At 40.2% G+C, this 19396-nt stretch overlaps 1 protein-coding gene across 4 annotated transcripts in view; it reads left to right on the top strand.

Annotated features, from left to right (window-relative positions):
• MTR (5-methyltetrahydrofolate-homocysteine methyltransferase) overlaps nt 1–19396 on the top strand; it is a 277305-nt gene that overhangs the window by 33062 nt on the left and 224847 nt on the right. For 3 of the 4 annotated variants that reach the window (XM_060035005.1, XM_060035006.1, XM_060035004.1), the window contains exons 10-15: nt 984–1045; nt 2142–2209; nt 6418–6497; nt 9520–9632; nt 12857–12997; nt 14150–14335. In XM_060035005.1, coding sequence (XP_059890988.1) covers nt 984–1045; nt 2142–2209; nt 6418–6497; nt 9520–9632; nt 12857–12997; nt 14150–14335 — 650 coding nt within the window. Of the gene's footprint in view, nt 1–983; nt 1046–2141; nt 2210–6417; nt 6498–6700; nt 6728–9519; nt 9633–12856; nt 12998–14149; nt 14336–19396 lie in introns of those variants that run through there. The other variant, XM_060035007.1, reaches the window with a different exon arrangement.

Raw genomic sequence — 19396 nt, 5'->3', positions numbered from 1 at the left:
TTTCTAAATGAAGAGTATTCGGGTCTAGACCACTGTTTCCCTCTAGACTTGAAGGAACAGTTTGGCTCAGCCTGAAAGGTCAGAAGTGGACAGAACTTGGGGGCATGAAGCCTAGTCATAACTTATCTGGCCAGAGCCTTGGAATTGGTGACAGTCCTTGCCATGTGGGCGTGGCCAAAGAGATGAGTGCAAAGAACGTGAGAGAGAGAGCCCTCTTCTTTGTTCCACTGTATCGACAAAAGAGCCTGTTACTTTTCTCCTTTTTAAAAGTTAGGACTTAATGGTATATAGAAATTCCTAAGATAAATGTAGACAATTTTCAGACTATCCATTTAATATTGGTAATCCATTCTGGGTTAACCAGATTTCCTGGTGAATGTTTCTGAGCACCAGTTAACTACTTGGGGCTAAAAATCATTTTCCAGCCTTCTTTCTCCAAATATGTACATTTTAATGTGCAGTAAATTTTATTTCCCACCAGGAGTAAGATAACTGGAAGGGGATAATAAATAAAACAGGAAATTGCAAAATTAGATGCTAAAGTCTTACTTGGGAAAACTTACTTGAGAGGAGATGGGTTGTGTTTTGCTTGTTTTTAATTGCATGTCTGGTGCTCATTAGTTCAAAGCATGTGTGGTACTCTTCCAACCCCTACCCCTAGGCGTCTAGGAGACAAGAATGAATTTCCTATACAGAAAAGGGAGGGATAGGGGTAGGGAAATTCTGTCTCATGTAGCAGTGATGCTTTTCTTTCAAATAGAAAAGAAATAATGGATGTTTATTTTCCTCTGTGATTTTATTGTTGTTGTCTGGTATGGAGTCTCTGTACTTATTATGTTTAATGTTAAGAATTCTTACTTGTTTTTGCAAGTAATGACGATTTAATTATAAATATTTTTGTAACATTTTAACCTAAAGCCTTTACAAATACTATGTCATTTGTTAAAGTAATTTCCAGTAATGGCTGAAATATACTTTCTTAGGTCTTCCCAATACCTTCGGTGAATATGATGAAACTCCGCACGTGATGGCCATGCACTTAAAGGTCAAGAATCCTCTTTCACTTCGTTTTTAAGAGATAGAGAAATGGAATTTTTGATTTAGAATATCTAGAAGTAGACTTTTCCCCTAAAGAAATCCCAGTGTATATATAAAAAATAAAAGCTTAAGATGAATTAAAATGATGGAGGCAGAGGGAGGGGCTCACTGTCAGCATCCTTCTCCACAGTGGGTACTAGTGGCTATTGGGAAATTCTCAGAGAGGTCCAGCCCAAACTAACTGAAACTCGGCTCTCCTCTGCAGCCCTCCCAGGTGGTCCCCTCCACCCCGCAGACTGCTGGGTGGAGTCTATGTCTCCTAGCTCCCCACTGTCACCTCCCCCATTCTCCTTCTCTCACATACACCTCCCATCTTTGAATCCCAGGTCACGAAACCATACTACCCATGACCCCTCCTTATCACTAACCCCTGGATCTCTTTTCCCTCATTCCTTGAATTTTTAGCTTCTGGCTTACCGACATTCTCTCCTAAACTATTTCTCATTTAATTCTTATGTTTTCAGTACCTTATGTAGATGCTCTTTTCAATACTCTGACTTCTCACTTCCTTGACTTCCTCTCTCTCGGTTATCTTGTGCTTCTTTCAAACCAGCTGTGGTTAAACTCCAGCTTTCAAACCAACTGTGGTTGAACTCCAGACCGGCACTGTGCAATATATGTAGCCACATGTGTAGCCTCTACCACATGTGGTCATTGGAGCACTTGAAATGTGGCTGTTGTGACTGAGGAACTGAATTTTTAATTCTTTAAACATTTGAATTTAAATTTAAAAACTGAATACGTATTATTGGAAAATGAATTACTTAGCTCCCGTTCATTCTGCTCAGCATATGGGTAAAAAAAAACTTTATCGTGATCAGATAGGCAAATATCTCATTGCATTTCATAGTATCTGAACTGGTCTCTGCTTTTAACCTTATGTCTAAGGCTTATCAAAGCTTGATATCTAGAGTTAAGTATGTTTAGCTCTCTTTTAAATGGAAAATTAGTTATTCAGGAAATGCAGATTTTCTGCTGAATTGGTAGTGGTGAGCTTAGAATTCAGATGAACTCTCTGAAACTTTTTCTTTTCCTAAACGCAGGATTTTGCTATGGACGGCTTGGTCAATATAGTTGGCGGGTGCTGTGGTACGACACCAGATCATATCAGGTGATAATCCTTTCTAAGTATTTTACCTTTTGTTATGGGATGAATTGTGTCCCCAAAATTCATAGGTTGAAGCCCTAATCCCCAATTCCTCTGAATGTACCTGTATTTAGAGGTAGGGCCTTTAAGGAGGTAATTAAGGTAAAATGAGGTCATATGAATGGATCCTGATCCAATGTGACTGGTGAGGACACAGGCACACACAGGAAGGGGCCATGTGAAGACCCAGGGAGAAGATAGCCAGCTACAAACCAAAGAGAGGTCTAAGAGGAAACCGGTCCTACTGACACCTTGACCTGAGACTTCTAGCCTCCAGAACTTGAAGAAATAAATTTTGCTGTTTAAACTACCTAGTCTGTGGTATTTCGTTATGGCAGCCCTAGCAAACTAAGATACTTTATATTATGAAAAATTCCAAAAATTAAAGTAGAAAAATAATAAAATGAACCCCCATGCACCTATTGCATAGTTTCCATAATTTTCAGCATTTTGCTATTCTTTTTTTTTTTTTTTTTTCCTAAAACAGTACTTGGAGCAGAGGGTTAGTCTACAATACAGTATGGGACATCATTTTGCTATTCTTATTTATTCTCCAACTTTTTTTTCCCTTAGACTATTGTAAAGCAAATCCTACATATCTTTTTTTTTAAATTAGTTTTTGTTGGAGTATAGTTGCTTTACAATGTTGTGTTAGTTTCTGCTGTACAGCAAAGTAGATCAGCTATACGTATACATATATCCCCTCTTTTTTGGATTTCTTTCCCATTTAGGTCACCACTGAGCATTGAGTAGAGTTCCCTGTGCTATATAATATGTTCACATCAGTTATCTGTTTTATACATAGTATCAATAGTGCATATATGTAAATCCCAATCTCCCAATTCATCCCACCTCCCCTTCCCCCTTGGTATCCGTACGTTTGTTCTCTATGTTTGTGTCTCTATTTCTGCTTTGCAAATAAGATCATCTGTACCATTTTTCTAAATTCCACATATATGCATTAATATACGATATTTGTTTTTCTCTTTCTGACTTACTTCACTCTGTATGACAGTCCCTTGGTCCATCCGTGTCTCTGCAAGTGACCCAATTTCGTTTCTTTTTATGGCTGAGTAATATTCCGTTGTATATATGTACCACATCTTCTTTGTCCATTCTTCTGTTGTTGGACATTTAGTTGCTTCCATGTCCTGACTATTGTAAATAGAGCTGCAATGAACATTGTGGTACATGACTCTTTTTGAATTATGGTTTTCTCAGGGTATATGCCTAGTAGTGGGATTGCTGGGTTTTGTGGTAATTCCATTTTTAGTTTTTTAAGGAGCTTCTGTACTTTTTTCCATAGTGGCTGTATGAATTTACATTCCCACCAACAGTGTAAGAGAGTCCCCTTTTCTCCACACCCTCTCCAGCATTTGTTGTTTGTAGATTTTTTGATGATGGCCATTCTGACTGGCGTGAGGTGATACCTCATTGTAGTTTTGAAGCAAATCTTAGATATCTTAACACTCTACCTTTAAATACCTGAATAATATTCCAGTGCTCAAAGAGGGACAGCCGATATTTCTTGTGGGCAAATACCTGCCTCCACTAGATTCTCTCATGAAAGGAAGAGACAATAAGCAACAAGCACCTTGAGGTCAACAGGAGCGTCTTCACCTCGCCTGACACAGTCACTGCTTAACCCACGTTGTAGAGTGAGGGCATGAAGGAAGGGGGTGGGAGACAAGGGCATGACGAAGGGTGTGTTTAAGTCCCTGCAGTTTCGTGGTTTATAAGAAGATTGGAAAGATTGGAATTGAGTGGAATAAAACACAGTTGAGGACTGTTTGTATTTGTTTTTTTTCCCTAGAGTGACTGATGATCATATTTTGAGCCAGTCTGCTTGCATGCCTATAATACGTTCACTGTACTGAAGTGCCTAATGTTGCACTGAGTTTGTTGACTTCCATGATAGACTCTGTGAAGAGTCTCTATAATTTTTTAAACATAACATCTTTTAAATAATATCTGAAAGTTATCAGTAGTTGAGGATAGCTTATCTTTGGATCTCTTTTTGTTTTTAAGATTATCTCCTTCTTTATAAAAAGAGTTGTGTTTTTTGTTTCTTAACATTTTTATTGGAATATAATTGCTTTACAATGGTATGTTAGTTTCTGCTTTATAACAAAGTGAATCAGTTATATATATATATACATATGTTCCCATATCTCTTCCCTCTTGCATCTCCCTCCCTCCCACCTTCCCTATCCCACCCCTCTAGGTGGTCACAAAGCACCGAGCTGATCTCCCTGTGCTATGCGGCTGCTTCCTACTATCTATTTTACATTTGGTAGTGTATATATATCCATACCACTCTCTCACTTTGTCACAGCTTACCCATGCCACTCTCTCACTTTGCCACAGCTTACCCTTCCCTCTCCCCATATCCTCAAGTCCATTCTCTAGTAGGTCTGTGTCTTTATTCCCATCTTACCCCTAGGTTCTGTTTTTTTTTGCCGTACACGGGCCTCTCACTGCTGTGGCCTCCCCTGTTGTGGAGCACAGGCTCCGGACGCGCAGGCCTAGCAGCCATGACTCACGGGCCCAGCTGCTCCACAGCATGTGGGATCCTCCCGGACCGGGGCACGAACCCACATACCCTGCGTTGGCAGGCAGACTCTCAACCACTGCGCCACCAGGGAAGCTCTCTTAGATTCCATATATATGTGTTAAGCATACAGTATTTGTTTTTCTCTTTCTGACTTACTTCACTCTGTATGACAGACTCTAGGTCCATCCACCTCACTACAAATGCTCAACATCATTAATCATTAGAGAAATGCCAATCAAAACTACAATGAGGGGCTTCCCTGGTGGCGCAGTGGTTGAGAGTCCGCCTGCCGATGCAGGGGACACGGGTTCGTGCCCCGGTCCGGGAAGATCCCACATGCCGCGGAGCGGCTGGGCCCGTGAGCCATGGCCGCTGAGCTTGCGCGTCCGGAGCCTGTGCTCCACAACGGGAGAGGCCACAACAGTGAGAGGCCTGCGTACCGCAAAAAAAAAAAAAAAAAAAAACTACAATGAGGTATCATCTCACACTGGTCAGAATGGCCATCATCAAAAAATCTAGAAACAATAAATGCTGGAGAGGGTGTGGAGAAAAGGGAACACTCTTGCACTGTTGGTGGGAATGTAAATTGATACAGCCACTATGGAGAACAGTATGGAATTTCCTTAAAAAACTACAAATAGAACTACCATACGACCCAGCAATCCCACTACTGGGCATATACCCTGAGAAAACCATAATTCAAAAAGAGTCATGTACCAAAGTGTTCATTGCAGCTCTATTTACAATAGCCAGGACATGGAAGCAACCTAAGTGTCCATCATCGGATGAATGGATAAAGAAGATGTGGCACATATATACAATGGAATATTACTCAGCCATAAAAAGAAACGAAATTGAGATATTTGTAAAAGAGTTGTTTTAAAAATACCTGTGTGTGTGGGTTTGTGTGTGTATGTCTATCTATCTCTGCATATATATTTGCTGCTTTTACTTTGCCATTCACATACTCATTTGGGGGGCAGTAGAGTGAGCAGTTCATTCTGGTCCTGATAAATTTAGTAGAGCAGCCAGATTTTTCCAGGCTGATCAGAAGACATATTTCATCGAAGCTGATAAGGTTCAAAAGAGTATGAATAATTAAAACAAATTTTTAGGAGTAATAATTTTGGAGTTTCAGTGATGTATTACTCTTTACCCTCCTTACCATATATGTGTGCTTGAAAAAAACAGACCTAAAGGATTTAATTTCCTTCACTCCTGGCACCTCCTCTCCTATTTGCTTTCCTTCTCAACAATGAAGCCTTTTTTTCTTTTAAATTACCATGTGGATTTGATGGAGTTAAGGATATCTTCAGGTTTGGGAAGGGGTGGAGGAGATTTGCTATTAGCGTTTGTGCAAACCATCACGTCTGTAGGTTCACATCTGTGAGCACAGAACTTGGTACAATCAGTGCACAGCAACGGGGCAGATACAGAAATGTTAAAGATTATAGATTCATTTTCTGCATTACTGAGAAAACTGAAAAGCACAGTTGCTGCTTTACATTTGGAACTAGGTATATAATTATATTAAACAGACTTAATTTCATAGGTGGAAATTAGTTTAATTGAATTTTGTTTGGATTTAATGGATATTGTGTTTTCTCTTTTAACTCAGAGAAATTGCTGAAGCTGTGAAAAACTATAAGCCTAGAGTTCCACCTGCCACTGTTTTCGAAGGGCATATGCTACTGTCTGGTAAGTCATAAAGACATGATTTTTTATGATTTCAGAAATCGTTTGTAGATTGTTAGTATGTTTAGTCTACGTGGTAGTGATATTTCTGCCACAGAACTTGTTTATTAGGTCAAAGAAGTGTACATATTTTTCTTGGTACTTAAATGAATTCTAGTAAAGGACGCTTTGGTTTTTTTTAGGGGTGAGAGCGGGAAGATACTGACTTCAGGGAAATGTGAATGAAAGCACAGGTAGTGGCCTTGGTCAAACGTATTGTGCACTGCTTTGAAAATGTACATAGGCCACAGCCTAACACTTTTAATCATCAGATTTGCTGCTAGTTCCTAAAAAATCTAGCCCAGGCTTAAGGTTTTTTAATGATGGTAGCCTCTTCCTAGAAAATTTTGTTTGCTTCTATAACATTATTGTCATGCTCTTATGTTGGCTGTGTGTTTAGGTTTTACAAAGAGTTGTGATATTTATTATTCTGTTTTGTTCTCAACAGCCCTGTGGAGTAGGCAGCTTCCCTTTTTCAGAATGAGCTCTGATATTCACAAAAGGAACATTAGTAAAATAGATTATCATGCCAACTATTAGAAAAATAACTTTAAATTTTATATTTTTCCCATAATACTTTAATGATGTATTCTTAGATAGTATCTTTAAGCAAAAAAAAAAAAAAAGTGTATACAGATTTTGAGAGAACCTGCAAATAGCACACATATGGAATTATGCACCCTAATAATGGAGAATTTAATGTTTCTCTAAATTGATGTATTTTTGTTCCATATGCTCTCCTAAGAAAAATGAAATAAAATGACAGTGAAATAAAATAAAAGTGACAGCAAAAGTAATACCCACTTTTCTCACTCAGAACATACTGTATAGAATTACTCCCAGTGAGTGAAAATAAAGTTGGGTTAGAAATATGCCTCTTCAGGCTACCCTTTTTTTCCTTTTATACTCTAGAAGCCGGGATGAGATTAGAAGAAGAGGGATTTGTGATTTATGACACACTCCCTACCCTGAAAAAGTGGCTTTTGTCAGAGAAAGGTGTGGTAGGATAGTTTCTTTTAACCTTAGATCTTAAAGCTATTAATTGACTTCAGCCAAGGACTAAGTTGAAATTGTTAGCCTTTGCCAAAATGGAAACATGAAAGAACCATTTAGTTATGATTTTTAAAGAGTTTATGTGTAAGAATGAAAGAATTCTTTCTTCTGATTTGAATTTCATGTGCTATTTCTAAATTGTTTTAAAAATCACCTTCAATCAGATTTTAAAAGAATGGCACCAAATATACTTTTTAATTGTTCTTTTATAAATTGCAGACTTGAGAACAATGTAAATTTTTTTTTAACTTATTTATTTATTTTTAAATTTTTGGCTGCGCTGGGTCTTCGTTGCTGTGCGCAGGCTTTCTCTAGTTGCAGAGAGCGGGGACTACTTTTCGTTGCAGTGCAGTGGCTTCTCTTGCTGTGGAGCACGGGCTGTAGGTGCTCGGGCTTCAGTAGTTGCAGCACGTGGGCTCAGTAGTTGTGGCACGCGGGCTCCAGAGCGCAGGCTCAGTAGTTGTGGCGCACGGGCTTAATTGCTCTGTAGCATGTGGGATCTTCCTGGACCAGGGCTTGAACCCGTGTCCCTGCATTGTCAGGCGGATTCTTAACCACTGCACCACCAGGGAAGTCTGAGAACAATGCAGTTTTTGTGTCAGATACTTCACATTCATAATAGATCAGAAATGCTTTGTGTGAAATGCTTTTAGGGCAACACCACAGGTTCTCTTCGCCATTTAAATGCTGACAGCCCTGCTTGTCTTCCCTGGGAACCCCAGGGTCTGACTAAGGGTCGACATGGAGGGGAGGGGCTGTGAGGATGTTACCAATGGGAAAGGAAATCACAGCCCAAACTGGAAAGTGATAGTCTTCCCAGTTGGGGAACAGAAGACCTGGAATAGTTTTGTAATTATCTATCTTCATTATTTTCCTCTCCCTCATGTCTGTTTCTTCCTCAACCAATGCTTTGGGAAAGGACTCAAAAGCCATTTCCTTTTATTAACAAGAACAGCTGGTGCTAATTTTATAAGGTTGATAACGCTTATCAATGTTACCTAGTCTCATTTTTACAGTAACATTGTGAGGCAGATACTTCTGCTGTCTCTATTTTATAAGCTTAGAGGCTCTGCGAGAAGTGCCCCAGAGTGTTCACTGAGTCGGCTGTGCAGGGCTCAGACCCTAAGGCTGGCTTCCCGAGCCTGCTTGTAACCATCTAGCAAGACTTCTGCTCCTAATACTGTAGATACAATGAGTAGAACAAAACCAGTTAAAGGCCTTTTCCTGTAGCGGTACTGTATGCTGCATGTTGCTTTTTTACCTCAGTGTAATGTGTCCACATTGATTATCTGATATTTGCCCCTAAATCAGCCTGTAATAGTGGAGATGATATTGTCCCTTTGCAAATAAGGAAGGAGGAGCAGAAAGCCCAGGTGGCTTGCCCAGAGTCAGCCATCTCCCAGGGCTCAGCCCAGGTCCTTCCTCGTGACCCTGTTAGGCCTTGCTGGTTACTCATTCTTGGCTTCTGGATCAAAGAGACGAGATAAAGCTCTAAACACACTGTTGGTGGGATTAAGAACGCTAGCTCCATCAGGCTTCAAGCCGATGTCTGAATGGACAGCTGTAGAGCAGTCCTTAGATTCTAACTTCATGGTTTTTGCCCCAGGCTCTTGGTTACATAAGAATATGATGATAATTTTTCCTTGTTTCTCAGAGCTGATATGATTCAGCTCTTGAGAGAAATTTGCAATTTAAAACCCTGAAATATTTCTTCTTTTGAGAGTTCTGGTTATAAACATAGAGCCTTTTGTTGTGTTTAAATATCCCTAGGGGGGATGGCCATGACCCTTTTTACACGTTGGGTCTCCTTAGCTAGTCAGACGGGCTGTGGCACAGAAACTTCTTTTCTTTTTCATGAAAACATTTATTTTCTGTCTGTCTCATGTCGTTACATGCATTTTCAGAAATTTTTCAAAATGCTTCTCCTTTCAAGGTCTAGAGCCCTTCAGGATCGGCCCTCACACCAACTTTGTTAACATTGGAGAGCGCTGTAACGTTGCAGGATCCAGGAAGTTTGCTAAACTCATCATGACAGGAAATTATGAAGTGAGTATCTAAATAAGACCCTCGAGGCATCTGCCAGGCTTTTGGCTAAGACAGCACACAAGTGAAACAGCTCTGCCTTTGATAATCATTAGCAGAGCTGCTGGGAAGTGTGAGAAGAACGGTAGAGTGTGTTTGTAGCTGGCAGAGCTGGTGGGAGGATGAGGCTTCGAAAAGTCATAGCTGCCCCTGTCAATATTTTTCAAAAAAATTCATCCAGGGTATGAAGTGGGATGAGATGGGAGTCACCCAGGTTCTAGCTATTTCTGTTAATAGTGAAATACATTTAAAAATTTGAGGATACTCTTCATTTTGGCTTCTCACAAATCTTTCCAAGAAAAGGGAAAGCCAAGACAATTCCTATTCATTTCCTCATGACCACATCAGACACTGACTAATGTGGTATTATTGATTCTGTTCACTGTAAAATAAGCTAAACAAACACAAAGCTTGCAAGGTAGTTTCACCATAGGATTCTTAAACTCGGTCACTGTAAGGATGAGCAAAATTTAATCCAAATAGAGCCCACTCTAAAAATCTGGGCAATTGTTTTTCTTATGCAAATACAAAGTTAAAAATGGAGGAACCTGATCTGAGCTTTAATGATAGCCTTTGCAACCTTTAGGAAATAGATCTTCCAGCAACCAGTATCGAAGCAGACTTAGTTCTAATCACAAAGAAAGGGCTCATTTATCGTCCTTTATGGACTTGTTAATGACTGCTCCGTGGCCTCCCTCAGCGATCTCCTCTGCAGGTAGGTCAGTAGGGCCTGGTTACCTGGTTCTGACAGTTCCTGTCAGTCCTATTCTCTTCGTTCCCACTGCTGCCTAGCCAGCACGTGCTGCTGCCATGGTCCTCCCCAGTTTAGAAGCTTTCACGGGGTGGCTTTTTTTGCACATGGGATAAAACCCAAACTCCTTTAGACCATCATCCATATAGACACCAAACTGCCTTCCATCCTGATCTGTCATCTGAACATTCCAGGAGGCTTGCTTCTGCCTCCAGGCCTTTGTTCCTGTTTGTTCCCTTCTGCAGTCCTGATGACCCTTCATGGTTGTTTAGGGTTCTTCAGTTGGCAGTATTTCTATTTCTGTTTTGATTCTTAAGACCATTCTGTGGTGTCCCTTTGAGCTCTCAGATTTGATACATTTGCTCCTGAGGGCAGACGGCACTTTAGGAAGAAGCAAACAAGTCGGAGTGATATCTGTCACCTTATAAGGTCTTACTATTGAATGTATGCCAGTCACTGTGCTGAGCGCTGTACAGCATTGCTCGTGTAATCTTTACAGACCTGTGAGATAGGTGCTGCTATTATCCCCATTTTACAGGTGTGCAGCCGGAGGCTTGGGGGAGGTTAAACCACTCGCCTACTGTTTGACAGCAAGTGGATGAGAGACCCTCAGTCCTCAAAGCCCATACCCTTCACCGCTCTGCTGTCTTGGCTTGGAGGACACGGGAAGGAGGCCGGGAAGTAGGAGGGGGTTGGGGAGGAATGGCTCCTCACTGGATTCCAGTTCCCCATAGTTAGTGACCCCTCAAGGCTCTGTGGTTAAGGGAATGACCTGAGAGAAGGTCCATTCCTGTCTTTGTGCCCAACTTGTACACCTTTAAACAAATCACTTCATCTCTTGGAGCCTATTTGGGAAGGTTGGACCGCTGAGCTGTGATTCTGTGGCTCTTCTGATGTAGAAAGGTCAGGCATTGGCATCTGTGTTGCGTGTCTTTTGACCCCTGGTCTAACCACGTCGCTTGCTATCCCCCCTGTGCTCCCTCCAGTCCATTTCCCAGGGGCAGCTGAAGCTGCTCCCTCTCAGGTAGCTTTCTCCACTCAGTCTTCAGAGATCTTGCCCTTCCTGGTGTTTAGGCAGGACATTTGACTCGTACGTTGTATGGCAGTGCCCGTAGCTTTTCATGTGCTACATCATATGCCCCCAACTAGATGAAAGACCTTCAAGAACAGTGACTGTGACTTATACCTCTTTTTATTCTTTATGGTATTAATATTTAACATACTGCTGATATCGAAAACATTTTTTGCTGAATTTTATTGCGATCCTTTTTCTCTGTGTAACCTTGTGTTATTATGAGTGGTCTTTCCTTGCGGCCTATGCCAAAGTGTCTCATGCCTATTCTTTTACAGTGATTGCAAAAATTTCTGTTTGGTTTCTTTGGCTAAGAAAAAATTAGGACAACATCAGAATCTACAGTTGATTTTACCCCTGCTTACTTTATGACACTATGAAGTGTGCAACAAAGACTTAAAGTCTCTGCTGTACCAGTCAGTTAGAAAGCCTTATTGAACATGTCTCTTTTGCCCAGTATTGTTCAAATGAGAGTGGGAGATACCTAAGACCTTTCTAGATTTCCAAACGCTTAAAATCTATTTCGGAGAATAAGCTAATACTCATGAAATTGTGAGGAAATGATAATGTAATACACCATGTGATAATGTTTATAATAGTTATAGATGTTTAGAGGCAGCCGGTCATTGCGGAATAAGCAGTGTTTCCCAAAGTATGTTCTCTGGAACACTGATCCTACAAGATATTCCTTAAATGACCGTAAGTGGGAAATGCTGTGTATTGTATCTTGTCCTTGGAGATTTACGGTGTATAATAGTGTATCAAAGGATTTGAAAATCCTTTTAGCACAGAAGTTTATTTATACGCATATTTCATGTAACTTCTATCAACAGCCTACAATGACTGCTTTGCGTGTTTCGGCAAACACTGAAGAGTTAGATAAGTTTCGGACTGTTTCTCTAAGGACTTTTTTTGGAGGAGATGGGACTTGAGCTGGATCTTAAACAGTACAGGAAGGAAGGGGATTGTGTTGGAAGCAGAGGGAACATCATGTGTGACACAGAGGTGGAAACAGATTTGGCTGGGTGGAGGGTGCCGGGAGTGGGCGATGGGCGAGAAGTTCAGTTGCATGAGAAGATGGGGCAGGTCCCAGAGGGCCCGGAACACCAGGCTGAGGGCTAGAGGCTCTTTGCAGGAAGAGTCGAGCTTCGCTGGGTTCTGAGGAGCGACCCGCTGTGATGGAAGCAATGTGTAAGAAAGCTTCATCTGGGATGGTTGAGAGCAGGCTCAGGGTCGGGGGTGCTGGCCAGGCAGTCTAGTGGAATCTAAAAGGACTGCCTGCTGGGGGTGGTGAAGGACTACATTTGTCAGCCTTCTCTTAGTCACCCTCTCCCAATGCTCGTTCCCCTTGAATTCCATCCTCAGGAAGCTCTGAGCGTTGCCAAAATGCAGGTGGAAATGGGAGCCCAGGTGTTGGATATCAACATGGATGATGGCATGCTGGATGGACCAAGTGCAATGACCAGATTCTGCAACTTCATCGCTTCCGAGCCTGACATTGCCAAGGTCGTACAAAACCTTGATTCTTCAAGGGAGTTTACATGTGCTCCTCTGTCGCTCATTTAACTTTGTCACTTGTCCCTTTGTCTGTCATGTCATACACTGGCTTTCTGTTGTCCTGTGTTGAAAGCCCAGTGGTTTCTGATTGTCAGTTTTCTCACTTAATGGCAGCCTTTCGATAGAAACCAGACTTTAGAGAGAGATGTGACTTCAGGGTGGCTGTTTCCAAGGCTTCTGGAGTTGGTCACAAGGATTGACTGAGTTTCCTCTGATGTCTGGCTAGGCTAAGAACCAACTTTTCATGTCTCTGAAGGATATACTTACTGTTCTTACCGAATCGTTAGTTCTCTTCCTATCACAGACAAGGGAACTCTGTTAATCCTTCCTTATTGCAGGAAGAAGAGACCTTTTTAGGTTTATCAGGGTGAGACAGACTTATAAAACAAGATTAAATCAAGGTGTTAATGTCAGCTTTTACATTTGTTCTTTAAAAGATGAAAGTTAATTTTTGTGTCCATCTTTTCAAAAATTTTAGATCGATTCTAAAAACTTTCAAAAGTCTCACTTCACTTCTCTACCATTGAATTTGTGATGAGTGATTTTTGAAGTTGTTTTTATTGTTGGTGTTGTTGTTTGAAAGACACCTCCTATAGTGCTTTAAGAGATAGGGCTGTCATTTTTTTGTTAAGCTTCATTCAGCAAATGTGTAAGTTAGAAGTCTTGTGGTAAGCAGTGAATTACATTAACCTGTCCTTCATTTGTCTTCAACTCCTCACTTAAAAGCCTCCACGGTCCTCTGGGAGTAAATATTTTGTGAATTTAAGGTGCAGAGAAGCTAAATGACTTGTTCAAAGTCTGAATCAGACGGGGAGCCTGTGAAATGACTTCAGTGCTTTCATTCTGATGTTTGGCTGTGATCTTTTGAGTTATCAGTTTCTGGCCCATGCATGGGGTCTCTTGTGAGACTGGAATTACTCCAAGTCTTTTGGGATTTAGGAACAAGGGCTTAAAATCAGATTAAAATCGTATCTCTGTCACACTGCTGTTATTTGTTTCTTGTTTCCCTAAGGAAGAAAGAGGGAATATCTGGGGGTCCTTGGAAGGGGATTTGTGGTAACTTACAGTCTTTCTGTGATCACCTTACCCTTCTGACCTCAGGTGCCCTTGTGCATCGACTCTTCCAATTTTGCTGTGATTGAAGCTGGGTTAAAGTGCTGCCAGGGGAAGTGCATTGTTAACAGCATCAGCCTGAAGGAGGGAGAGGATGACTTCTTGGAGAAGGCCAGAAAGATTAAAAAGTTTGGAGCTGCTGTGGTCGTTATGGCTTTTGATGAAGAAGGACAGGTGAGTGATTTCTTTTGCTCTCGCTCCATTGTGTTACACAGGCTTAGAGCAGTGGAAGAGAACTGAGTCCAGAACAAATGTGTTTACCATATATATCATATGTGTGTGTATACACACACACAGAGCCATACCTCAGAGATACCACGGACTCCGTTCCAGGCCACTCTAATAAAGCAGATATCACAATAAAGTGAGTCGCATGAATTTTTTGGTTTTCCAGTGCATGTAAAAATTATGTTTACACTATACTGTAGTCCATTAAGTGTGCAATAGCATTATGTCTAGGAAAACAATGTACATACCTTAATTAAAAATACTTTATTGCTAAAAAATGCTGACCATCATCTGAGCCTTCAGGGAATTGTAGTAGTAACATCAAAGATCACTGACCACAGATCACCATAACAAGTAGAACAATAATGAAAAAGCTTGAAATATTGCGAGAATTACTAATACGTGACACAGAGACATGAAGTGGGCAATGCTGTTGGAAAAATGGTGTCGATAGATTGCTCGAGGCAGGGTTGCCTCAAAGCTTCAATTTGTAAAAATGCAGTATCTGTGAAGTGCAATAAAGGCCAGTAAAACGAGGTATGCCTGTAGATATACACGTGTGTATGTGTGTATACACAAGTACATACACACATGTGCATACATACTTATATATATATGTATACATATATATGTATGTGTGTGTATGTGTGTGTGTGTGTGTATATATATATATATATATATGAAAATTACATAAGACACAATAAGGTTTTTACATCAGTTGAGAAAGGAATTATTCAGTAAACGCTATTGGAATAACTGACTCTGCATTTGGAAGGAAAAGAGCCCCATTTCCCACCATATCCCAATATAAAATATACGTCAATTAAAGATCTAAATGTAAAAAAAATCTAAAGAATATATGAGAAAATATTCACTGAAACTTGGGAAGCCAGAAAGAAAACTGATAGACTTATTTACCTAAAAATGTAAAACTTTGTATGACAAAAGATACGGTATTATTTGCAGCATGAGTAATAGCAGTGGGTTAATATCCCTACTCTGCAAAGAGTTTCTATAAATCAGAAAGTAAAATGCCCTAATCAAGTCAGTAGAAGAATGAACAAAGGAAAAGAACAAGTGATTTTTAGAAAAAGAAACACAAATAGCCAATAAACCTATCAGAAGTTACTATACTTACTAATAATTATATTATATTTCTATAAATAAAAAATGAAGCAATAATGAGATATTAGTTTCCTTTATCAAATAGAGGAAAAAAGGGGAAAAATTGAGAAATGGCAACTCCAATGTTTTCTGTGCCACAGAATCAGGGAGAGGCGATGGGAGGCTTCAAACACAGTGATTGTTTAACCTGGGTGATGGGTGTGTGGTGATTACTGTATTGTTGTTTTATAATGTTATAAATACTTTCATATCTCTTCCGTATTTAATTTGATTAAATATTAATTAAAAAAAATCCATACCTTATAATTCAGCCTTCTTCTGGGAATCTTTATTAGGTTGAGTATGTGTTCATATTCATTGTAGCACGGTAGTAGCAAAACATTGAGAAGGCTCTAAATGTCCATTAATAGGGGAACACTTAAATCTGCCTACATGTCATATAGAATACTGTATGGCAGTTAGAAAGAATGAGGTGATGGAACCATGTCTAGAATAGATGTATGTACATATACATATGTTTGTATATATGTGTGTGTGTCTCTATATATGTATGTATATATATATATATTTTGGCCACGCCATGTGGCATGCAGGATCTTAGTTCGCCAACCAGGGATCAAACCTGTGCTCCCTGCAGGGGAAGCACAGTGTCTTAACTACTGGACCACCAGGGAAGTCCCTAAAATATATTGTAAAGTAAAAAAACAAACAAACAAACAAAAAAACAAGTGGCACGATCCTGGTTTTATTTAATAAAAAAGGATTTATATGAATATATGTGTGTCTGTAAACAGAGAAAAAAATTTGGTTGTTAACTGGAGGGTAGAGCTGAATTGACTTCTTATTTATATAATTGATAAGTGGTGGGGTTATATGTTATTTTTCTTTTCTTTGTTTTCTCGTGTTTTTGAAGTAAAACTTTTTTAACAGAAGTGTCTTGTTTTTGTGCAAAAGATGTATTTTCTCCATGAAAAAAATTCACATAGTCCAGAAGAGGACAAAAGAGAGTTAATTTTGATAACAAACATGTATTGAACCTTTAGTTGCACCAAGCAAGCACACTCACATGTTAAATCAGTTTTTCTTCCCAACATATAAATGTTGGGTATATATTATTATTTTTGTATTTCATGTGAGTAAGCCAAAGCACAAAGACTTTACCTGACTGTTGTCGTGCTCACATTCAAACCCAGGAGATCTGGGTCTGTGCTAAATGGTTGGGTGAAAGAATCCAGGGTGAGGCTGTCAGGGAAGAGTTGGCTATTTTAGAGAAGGTGGTCTTGAAAAGCCCCTCTGACGGGGAGATGTTTGAAAACCTGAATAAAATGAGAAAGCCACGTGGCCATTTAGGGGACGAGAAGAGGTTCTAGAAAATTGAAGATTTTGTATGAACTGCTGTTCTTTAACTCTTGCCCTGACTCAACAAAATGTTGACGTCTTCTCGTCTTAGTAAATATGGATTATAACTCCATCTTTTATGGTTGCATTATATTCCAGTATGTATGGTTTACTTAGTCTATTATTGCATAAAATTTTAGTAGGATGAACAGTGGCCAGTGAATATACTAATTCGTGCAGCCGTTTTCCTCTCGTAGAGTGATTTTCTTAGTTCATAGAAGTGGTCAAAGGCTGGGTCAAAGGGTGTGCACATTTGACATTTTAACACACATCGTTAAATTGTCCTTCTGAAAAGTTGTATCTAGTCATCTTCCGCTACTAGTTCAGTGTGGTAAGACCATTTGACATAATTTTTATTTTTACCAAAGGTGTATATGCAGATAGTGAAAGAGACAAATAGTTCTTTTTATGAAAAACAGAAGCCTTAAGCCTCCAGGTCCCCAGAGGCAACCACTTACAAGTTAGCTGATTCTTGTATCATTTACCTCCTTAACTTCAAATTACAGTTTTAGTTATTATTTGTTGTCTTTCTATACTGGCTAAGGATTTAACTTTTTCTCCATCTTCTACTCCCCACTCCACACATCTTTACTTTTAATCCCCCCGTCCTTCCAATATAGTTAATTTCAGTTGTAACTGTTTTTGGCACTTACATTAAGCTGTGTAAAAGTTGAGCCATGTAGTATACCATGATTCCTTTTCCTTTCCTGCACCCTCTTTCTTTTCTATGAAGTTAATACCTATCTTTGCATTTGCTTTGCTTCTTATGTATTTTCAGACTGTTCCCTAGTTGTGTAAATGTCCAATATCCAGTGTATCCAAAGACACTAAGTAGACTGTTGTTTTAATTTCTTGAAGAATTATCTCTCCAAGTCTCCTGACATAATCTGGAAAGGTTGCTCAGTGGGCCAGCCGCACAGCTGTCACTGCAAGATATCCCTCCCCATCATGTGGACAGTTCTTCTCACCTCTCTCTTAGGTGTTTAGATCTCATAATTTCCTCATTCTTGGTTTAATCTCTCATTTAGTGAACTGTATCCTCTGGTTAGCTTCTTATGAAAGAAGACATGGCAGTAAATATTTTTGAAACCTTTCATGTCTGAAAACGGCTTTATTCTACTTTTATACTTAATTAACAATTGTGTGGGTATAGGAGTACAAGCTTGAAATTATTTTCTCTATGTTTTGAACTCATTGATCCATTGTCTTCTAGTTTCCATTGGTATTGGTAAGAAGTCCAGTGCTATTCTAACCCTTGATTCTTTTTGTGGAACCTATTTATTGTCTCATTTTCTGGATGCTTCTTTGATCTTCTGTGTCCATGGTATTCTGAAATCTAGTGATTATGAGCCATTCCTTGTGCTGGGCACTCAGTAGGCCTTGTCAGTCAGGAAACTTAGAGCCGCAGTTGCAGGAAGTTTCCTTGAATTGTTTAGCCTCTCTTGGCCTGTGTATTATTCAGAAACTGGATGTTTTAGAAAGATCACCTAATTTTCTTATCTTTTCCCTCCTGTTTTTCAGTGCTGACATTTTGTTCTACTCTATGTGAGATTTCTGCATCTGTGTTTATGTCTGCTTTTTCCAGGAGCTCTTTTTTGTTACCTAAATGTTCTTTTTCAAATTTCTATAGCAGCCTGTTATTGTTTAATGGAGGCAGATGTCTTCTCAAATTCCTTCAAATATATCTTGAGCACCTAGTATGTGCCAGGCCCTGAGGAGATAGCAGGGAACAAACCTAGTCCCTGCCCTTGTGCAGTTTATGTTCTTAGGGGGCAAAGGGAATAAGAAATGAAAAAACATAAAGATACACACACACACACACACACACACAAACCCCTGGATGGTACTGAATACACTGAAGGGATATGGAAGGGATAAGCGTGATAGAAGTACCAGGATGAGGGTGGGGGATGCTCTTTTATATAGGATGGTTTGGGACGGAACAGAGGGGAGAAGAGGAGATTGAGAAGTTCTGAGGTTAAAAAGGCAGCTGCGGGCTTCCCTGGTGGCGCAGTGGTTAAGAATCTGCCTGCCAATGCAGGGGACACAGGTTCAATCCCTGGTCCGGGAAGATCCCACATGCCACAGAGCAACTTAGCCCGTGCGCCGCAACTACTGAGCCTGTGCTCTAGAGCCCGCGAGCCACAACTACTGAGCCCACATGCCACAACTACTGAAGCCTGCGTGCCTAGAGCCTGTGCTCTGCAACAAGAGAAGCCACCGCAGTGAGAAGCCTGCGCACCGCAATGAAGAGTAGTCCCCGCTCGCTGCAACTAGAGAAAGCCCGCGCAGCAACAAAGACCCAACGCAGCCAAAAAAAAAAAAAAAAAAGGCAGCCACCAAATCTCGTGAAGGGCCTTGGAGACCACTGTTAACACTTTGGCTCTTCCTGTGAGTGAGCTGGGAAGCCGCTGAAGGGTTTTGAGCAGAGGAGCGACCATGGTCCGATTTATGTTTCAAAACCACTCTTGTTCTTCGGGGAGA

This window comes from Delphinus delphis, chromosome 16, assembly GCF_949987515.2.
Source record: "Delphinus delphis chromosome 16, mDelDel1.2, whole genome shotgun sequence".
Classification (NCBI taxonomy): domain Eukaryota; kingdom Metazoa; phylum Chordata; class Mammalia; order Artiodactyla; family Delphinidae; genus Delphinus; species Delphinus delphis.
This window is presented reverse-complemented; position numbering and strand designations above follow the sequence as displayed.